This window comes from Apium graveolens, chromosome 5 (assembly GCF_009905375.1).
Source record: "Apium graveolens cultivar Ventura chromosome 5, ASM990537v1, whole genome shotgun sequence".
Lineage (NCBI taxonomy): Eukaryota > Viridiplantae > Streptophyta > Magnoliopsida > Apiales > Apiaceae > Apium > Apium graveolens.
In genome coordinates, this window is record NC_133651.1 from 6893474 (window position 1) to 6902609 (window position 9136).

Here is a 9136-nt window from a genome sequence, read left to right on the forward strand (position 1 = left end):
CCTTGCAAAAGTGCCCCACCAGTTGATAAATATACCTTGTGGCACAACAGACTTGGCCACATATCTGATTCTAAATTAAAATTGATTCCTAGTCTCAAACTTGCCACACATACGCAACCTAAAGTCTGCCTAATATGCCCTATGTCTAAGTTCACTAAGTTGCCGTACACTCTGAGTGAATCACATGCTGCTGCACCTTTTCAATTGATACACATAGATACGTGGGGGCCTTATAAGGTGTGCACAAAACAAAAATATAGGTACTTTCTCACGATTGTTGATGATTATTCGAGAATGACCTGGTTGTACTTACTTCAAAACAAGTCTGACTATGGAAATACTCTGTCAATATTTCATAATTATGTGAAAAACCACTTTGAGGGCAGCATTAAGACTATTAGAAGTATGTAGCTACAGGCCTCAACAAAACGCCCGTGTTGAAAGAAAACATAGGCATGTACTAAATGTGGCAAGGGCTCTAAAACTGCAATCTGGTTTGTCGGATGTGCATTGGGGTGATTGTGTGTTAGCAGCTACATATATCATAAATAGAGTCCCGTCTTCTGTGTTGAAGGACAATGTAAGCCCTTACGAGATGCTGTTTGGTGAGCCTCCGGACTACAAAAAAAATGAATGTATTTGGGTGTTTGGCTATGGCTTCACCGCCTGGTGTTTCCACTGATAAGTTTAAACCAAGAGCCGTGGCTTGTGTTTTTGTTGGATACCCGGCTGCAAAGAAAGGATTTAAGCTGCTGACATTGGACTGTATGACGTCCTTCATATCAAGGGATGTTCAGTTTCACGAGCATATATTTCCTCTGCTCGATTCAAGTGCTCTTATGCAACCTGTTCCAGTCATACTTCCTGAAGTTACCATCCCAACAAGTTTTTTTGAGGATCAAATATTTAATGACCCGGAGCAGCTGGACCAAAAAGATCCACCTAGGCAACAAGAACACCTACAAGTTGAAACACCAGAAAGAACAGCAGATAACAACAATAATGATAAGAACTTGCCACTAGTAAGGAGGTCCACTAGAGTTTCCAAGCCACCTGTTTGGATGGATGCTTACATCACCAAGCCATTTCCAACTTCCACTGCATTGTGTACCACCGTTGCAAACCAGTCAGTTCAAAACTCTTACCAAAGCTTTCAAATGTCACTTTCCAATGCTAATGACCCAACCTCTTTTCACCAAGCTGTCAAATACCAACATTGGATCGACGCAATGAATCTGGAGCTAGCTGCCTTGGAACAGAATAATACATGGGACATTGTTAGATTACCTCTGAATAAAAAATCTATTGGATGCAAATGGTTATTTAAAACGAAGTTTAAAGCTGATGGCACGATAGAACATTTCAAAGCACGACTAGTAGTGCTGGGTTGCAAGCAAATTTATGGAATCGATTACGAGCAAACCTTTGCTCCAGTGGCAAAAATGGCAACAATTAGAGCCCTACTAGCTGTAGCTGCAATCAATGACTGGATAGTTGTTCAAATGGATGTGCAAAATGCATTCCTGTATGGTAAATTGCACGATGCAGTCTACATGAGATTGCCCTTGGGATACACACACACGGGATGTAGAATTTCTATGAGCCAAGTCGAAATGCCAGGCAATGTGCCCCTCATTTGCAGACTTAAGAAGTCGTTATACGGGCTGAAGCAAGCCCCTCGTTTATGGTTCTCAAAGCTGTCTGCAATTCTCATTGACCTTGATTTTGTGCAATCAAAATCAGATTACAGCCTATTTACAAAATCTGCAAATAATACTTTGACTCTAGTGCTAGTGTATGTGGACGACTTACTCTTGGCTGGAAATTCTGGAGAAGAAATTGCTACATTCAAACTCATGTTGTCAACAAAATTTCACATGAAAGATCTGGGGAAGTTGAGATATTTCTTGGGCCTCGAAGTTGATAGATCTTCTGCGGGATTTTTTGTGTCTCAGCATAAATACGTGGTTGATTTACTTCGAGCTCATAACCTGCAATCTGCAACTCCAATGAAGATTCCAATTGATATCCATCTTAGGTTAACAAAAGAGTTGGGGGAACCACTGGTAGACCCTCATCCATATCAACAACTGATGGGAAAACTGATATACTTGACTGTTACTCGACCCGACATTGTGTATTCAGTTCACATATTAACACAGTTTATGCAACATCCTTGCTCGTCTCATATGGAGGCTGCTATTCACCTTCTCAAATACCTTGCTGGCACACAAACTCAGGGAATTCTTTTAGCCTCAAGTTCAGCTGCAGAACTTCATGCTTATTACGATAGCGATTGGGGGACTTGCCCAATGACACGAAGGTCAACTACAGGGTTCTGCATTTTACTCGGTTCAAGCCCTATATCCTGGAAAACAAAGAAGCAGGCAGTGGTGGCTCGCTCATCAGCTAAGGCGGAATACCGTGCCATGACATTAACCTCCTGTAAAGTAACCTGGCTACAAGCATTGCTCAAAGACCTAGGCCTAGACAACCTCCCTCCAGCTGTGATGCACTGTCACAACAAATCTGCATTGGCCATTGCAGCCAATCCAGTCCTACATGAACGTACTAAACACGTAGACATTAATTGTCACTTTGTTCGTGATAAACTTAACTCTGGAACTATGGTTGCTCGACATGTTCCCTCACACTCACAAGTTGCAGATTTGCTCACCAAAGGCCTATCAGCGAAACAACACTTTCATCTTCAAGCCAAGCTTGGAGTTCACTCTTCTTCCACTTCCAAGCTTGAGGGGCAGTAATGAAGAAGCAGCTGGACCACTGTTCTTTCTCCAGCTCTATATTTCTACTTTATTGTCATTTTCCTCACATAAGAACAGATGTAATGAATGGACTGTAGTAGCAGAGTTGTATTCCTTGTCTTTTCTTAAGTAGTTTGTTATGCTATGTTGACTATCTAGGGGAATGTATGGGCTATATAGAGAACTTTGTAGTAGTATCTGGGGGACAAGATTGATAATATTTTGAGGTCTATTTTTCAGGTTCTTCAATTCTTCTTTTCACTCTCTGCAATTCAGATTTCTTTCACACGTGATAGGGACAACTGTCATTCATCAATAATGAGCACAATCAGGACACGCGCCAGGAGATCCTTTGAACATTCATCAACCACTCTCATCCTGACACGTGTAAGGCATCAATCCCATTCAGGTGTCCTCCGCTCCTAAAATAAACGACTACGATTCAAAAGTATCAACCCCAAAACCCTATCTTTGGGCTATAAATAACTCAAGAAGGTAAGGTTTTGGGGTTAATCACTCTCTCACACTCATATACACACACAGCCACCTTGTATTCATATATATCTTCATCTTTCCCAAAAGCGAGTTCTTACTCTCACACCAGAGGCGCCGCGGGACCCAAACCCCCATTCCTGTGTTGTTTTGTAGGAGCCCTACGACAGCTACACCACCACCGCGGCGAGGGATCCAGGCACGGCGTCAAAGGAGCAGCTCCGCCACCAGGAGTTATCATTTGACGCTAGAAGGAGGGGCTCTCCATCCTTGGGTCTCGGTGCCCCTGGATTCACCATCATCAGCAAGCTCTTGAAAGAGTCCATTTCTTTAACTTGTAAGAACTCAAGCAACCAAACTCTCTCATAAATACGAATGTTGTTTATTTAAGCTATGCTTGTGTGTCCTCGTTATTTTAGGCCACGTTTGTGTGAGCCCTGTTTCGTTGATGTAAGCCACATTTGTGTGTGCTATTGATAGTTTCGATTATTTTAGAACCCCAAGTTTACTTTGTTCGTATATTGCCTTTGTGTTCTAAGACCTAGCTACACTCATCCTACCATATTATTAACTAGTCCCAGAAAGTTGTTGGAATTAGTTCCAGAAAATTATTTATTGTTGTTCTGGATAGTTTCCTCTATTTTTAAAAGCAACCTTAGATCGATATTGTTAGTTGTAATTTTTGTTAGTTGTTGTTGGTACTTTTGAGACAATGGCAAGAGCAGGAAAGCATACTTCTGGGAGACCCTCTGCTAGTACCCAGGTCTAGGAGCTGGACCACTCCCAGATTCAAGACCCGGGAGCCGACCGAGAAACACTCCAGGAGCAACCATTGCAACACACTCCCGTTCTAGAGAGAATGGTTAATCCCCGGGATGCCAGAAGCCTCATTGAGCTGAACCAATATAAGTACACTAATGTCCCGGTGGCTGAGGAACATATGGCCAACCTCACAAGTAATGAGCTAGCAGAAGCAATCCGGCTCTACAGACAGGAGCAAGCCCGGATCCAGGAAGAGGCCGAACTGGAGGAGGAACCGGAGGAGTCCGGGGACTCCCAACAATCTAAGAGATCCGTCTTTGATCGCATTGGAGCTAAAGGTAAGAAGAACCAAAAGGATCAGGGCAATAAGAAAGAAACAGAAGTAGCCAAACAAAAAAGGTTGGAAGAGATGAGGGAACAGATCAGAAAAGAAGAAGAGGCAAAGCTTGAACTAAAGATCCAAAGAAGGATGTAGTTAGAAGAAGAGAAGCTACTGGCCAAGTCCAGGACCAAGAGGAACCGGAGGGATCCCACCCCGGAGCTCATTTCTGATGAAGATGATGAGGAGAAGCAGAAAGATCTAAAGGATATGATCTATGAGCTGCAAAGGAAAATGGACAGAGACTCAGTAATGGAAATTGGGGAACTTTGACTCCTTTCAGCCATTCCTTGGAGGCTATTCCCCGGCAGCGGGACCTAAAGCACTATAACTCCGATTCTTTTGATGGTCTGGGAGACCCAGAAGAACACTTGAATTACTTTGAGCATATTGCGCCTGTATACTACTATAATGATTTGACAAAGTCCAGGTTCTTCGCATCAACTTTTAAGGGAGGGGCCCAGAGATGGTTCAGCAGGATCCCCTCCCGAAGCATCCATAGTTGGAAGGAGTTTTGCGCAGCCTTCCTCAGGAGGTTCCGAGCAAACAAGACACACGAGATGCATATGTGTCATCTGGAAACCATCAGACAGCATGAAAAAGAGTCCCTCTCAACCTATATGAGGCGTTTCCAGGAAGCAATCAACAAGATCTCAAACTTGGACGAGCGCGAGGCTCTGAGCATCTTCAGGAGAAACTTAGACCCAGAGCACAATGAAAGATACATAGTAGAACTGATCAACAAGGAGCCTTAGAATCTAGCGCCAGCCTACTCCATGGTTGCCAGATTCATAAAGGAAACTGATGTGCTCCAAGCTATGAGGATGACCCAGAAAGGGGGATCTAGTTGCAAGAATTCTGATGATCGGCCGAAAGGGGGTTACCATCAGGTTAAAAAATTCAAGCAAACCCAGCAGAACCAAGAGAGACAAACTACTCCAATCTTCTAGAGGCTCGGTCCTTAGTCGGAGTCCAAAAGCGATCCAGGACCAACCAAGCAGTCCCGCGAGCCAAAGAAGGAACCAGACTGGACTCCTCTCAACATGTCCCGGGAGGAAATCTTGAAGGAAATAAAAGATAAGCCATTTTATTACCCCCCGAAACCAATGCAGACTCCTCCGGAGAGCAGGCCTTACAATAGGCAGTGAGACTATCATGAGACACATGGCCACAAGACTGAGAATTGCTTATCACTTAAGTACTTTATCGAGGATCAAGTAAAGAAAGGAAACCTGAATAAGTACTTGGTCCGGGACAACAACGACAGAGGAGAGGGGTGGAAGAAAGGAAAAAAATATAGTTAATGTGGTCCTAGGAGGCTCCCACTCCCCACCATGAAGCCTGGACTTTGGAGAAGAGGTGTTTTCAATCCAATCACTTCCAGATATGGTGACATCTTTCAGCAGTAAGGACTATGAAGGAGTCAACCCCAACCACAATGTAGCCTTAGTTGTCACTTTAGATATTTTTGACAATGAAGTAAGGAGAATGCTAATAGACAACGACTCCTCGGTAAATATTCTTTTCAAACATACTGTGGATCGAATGCAGTTAGGGAGCGTCCGCTCGAATGATTGTCGGGAAGACCCACTCTATGGATTCAGGCACAACCTAATCCCAATCCAAGGGACCCTTTACCTACCTGTCATTTTCGGAACTGCTCCCAACCAAGTCACTTATGTCATCAAATTCCATGTCATCAACACTCTTTCGTCCTACAATAGAATAATTGGAAGGTCAACTTTAACTATGATGCAAACGATAACTTCAATCTCCCATCTCAAGATCAAATTCCCAATACCGACCGGAGTCGGAGAAATAAAAGAAGATTCTGGCATTGCTGAAACATGCTACAGTCAAGCCTTAGTCATGGCAGAAACCCACCAGGATAACAAAAGGAAGACCACAGTTCTTCACAAACAACAAAGCATCAAGAAGCACCGCCCCCGACCAAGGGAAGAAACAACAAAAGAAGTGCAATTCATTGAATCAAGTCCAGATCCAGAAGCAACCAAACTAAGTTCGGAAGAACTGATAAGCAACCAAGTCATGGTAGTCACCAAGGCAAATCTGGTCCCAGACCAAGCCAGTCATAACATGCAAGCAATCAAAGACAAAGAATCAGTAAAAGTTAGCACCTACTTGAAAAAGAACTCCGAAGCCCGAATTTAACAAATGGCCTCAACCAAAGACCAAGCAAAAATCGAGGCCGCAGTTAAAACAGAGGAAACTCAGATTGATGAAAGCAGTCCTACAAAAAAGGTGAAAGTTGGTTCAGGACTCGAAGAGTTCTTTAGAGAAGAGCTGGTGTCCTTGCTCCGGGAATATAAAGATGTGTTTGCCTGGAGTCCAAGAAACATGCATAAGTCCATAGCAATGCACAGTTTGGACGTCAACCCCGACAGAAAACCGGTCAAGTAGAAGAGAAGGAACTTTGCCCCGGAGAGGCAAAAAACAATAGATGAAGAAGTAAATAAGTTGCTCAAAGCAGGGATTATCAAAGAAATCAAATACCCGGATTGGTTAGCAAATGTTGTCATGGTGAAGAAGTCAAACGGTAAATGGAGAATGAGTGTGGACTACAAAGACTTGAATGATGCATGCCCGAAGGACCCATACTCATTGTCAAACATTGATCAGCTGATAGATGCCACATCCGGACATATCATGCTAAGTTTCATGGACGACTTCTCCGGGTACAATCAGATCAAGATGAACCCAAAAGACATACCTAAGACAACATTCATAACTCACAGAGCAGTCTACGCTTATGTGATGTTGCCATGCGGACTAACAAACGCAGGATCCACTTATCAAAGAGCCATGAACAAGATATTCAAGTCCCAGATCGGGAGGAACTTGGAGTCCTATGTCGACGACATGATTGCTAAATCAATAACCATTCCTGGACACATAGAAGATCTGAGAGAATGTTTTGACAACCTAAGGAAGCATGAACTCAAACTGAATCCGGAGAGATGTACCTTCGGAGTTAGAGCAGGCAAGTTCTTGGGGTTCATGATCAGCAACCGAGGAATTGAAGCTAATCCGGAGAAAATACAAATAATCCAGGAGATGAGGGCTCCCAGGACCCAGAAAGATGTACAAAAGCTAGCAGGATCACCAGCAGCACTCAGGAGATTTGTTTCAAAGCTAGCAGAGAGGTGCCTACCATTCTTTGATCTACTCAAAGGAGATAACAACAAGAGAGAAGTAAACTGGAGTCCTGAGTGCCAGAAAGTATTTGAAGAGATCAAGTCCTACCTCTCCAAGCCACCAGTCTTTACTAAGGCCCAACCAGGAGAACTTTTATACCTCTACTTGTCAGCAGGAGCACTGGCAGTTGGGGCAGCCCTAGTCCGGGAAGAAAATAGGAAACAACAACCAGTTTACTATGTGCGCCAAGTACTCAAAGATGCGGAAACCAGGTATCCAAACTTGGAGAAGTTTGCCTTTACCTTGATCACAACCTCAAGAAAACTGAGACACTACTTCCAAGGAAGAGAAATTCGAGTAGTCACAAACCAACCATTGAGAACGATAATTCACAAACCAGATGTCTCAGAAAGGTTGTCAATTGGGCTGTGAAGTTAAGTCAGTTCAATCTCAGCTTCATTCCTAGGACGGCCATCAAAGCTCAAGCACTGGAAGATTTCATAATTGAATGCAACTTCCCTGAAGAAGAACCAGAACCAATGAATATAGATTCGAACATAGATCAAGCTGCACCTTGAAAGTAGATGGTTCATCAACAAGTGAAAGTCGGGAGCCGGACCTTGAAAGTAGATGGTTCATCAACAAGCGAAAGGTCGGGAGCCGGACTCATCCTAACAAGTCCTGAGGGATTCATGATACAGACAGCTATATCTTTCGGCTTCCCAGCAAAAAATAACCAGGAGAAGTATGAGGCATTGATTGCAGGACTGAAGCTCTCCAGGACTCTCAAAGTCCGGGACTTGAACATCTACAGTGACTCCCAGATAGTGGTCAAACAAATAAACGGAGAATATAGAGCAGAAGTCCCTATTATGGCAAAATATCAAGCACTGGTTCAAAGCTACCTAGCATCAATCCCAAGACATCAAATCCTGCAGATATATCGAGAAGAAAATGAAGAAGCAGATACTCTTTCCAAGCTAGTCCATAACTTATCAGATCTGGACTGCTCAGTTTACTTCGAAGAATTACAAAAACCATCTATTGAAGTTGAAAAAGTCCTGAAAATCGATAACAACCAGAACTAGATGACTCATTTCATAAACCACTTGGAAAAAGGAGAGCTCCCAGAGGACAAAGGAAAGGCTCAAAGACTAAAAGTCAAAGCAACCAAGTTCTTCCTTGAAGAGGGACTACTATACCGTATGACCTTCTCATCTCCTATTCTAAAGTGTGTCGGGCCAGAAGAAGCTAATTACTGTTTAATGGAAGTCCATGAAGGGATATGTGGAGATCATATGTTTGCAAAGGTCCTAGCTCACAAGATCATAAGACAAGGCTACTACTGGCCAGCTATTCACCAGGATGAAGTAGAGTTCGTGAAAAAATGCAAGGAATGTCAACTCTTCGGCAATGTGTCCCGGATGAGCCCAGTCCTACCTTCCTCAGTCCTATCTCCAATCCCCTTTTCTGTCTGAGGTATTGATATCATGGGACCTTTTTCCCGTGCTAAAGGAGAACTCAGGTACTTGTTAGTTTCAATTGATTACATGACCAAATGGGTTGAAGCGAAAGCAATGAG

The 9136-nt window shown here is 43.3% G+C and overlaps 1 protein-coding gene across 1 annotated transcript; it reads left to right on the forward strand.

The window, feature by feature from the left end:
- The first annotated feature begins 8138 nt into the window (after positions 1 to 8138).
- On the forward strand, positions 8139 to 8642 carry LOC141659704 (uncharacterized). The gene has a single exon (XM_074466633.1). It carries the CDS (start codon positions 8139 to 8141, stop codon positions 8640 to 8642), a length of 504 nt encoding a protein of 167 aa, XP_074322734.1.
- The last annotated feature ends 494 nt before the right edge of the window (positions 8643 to 9136 follow it).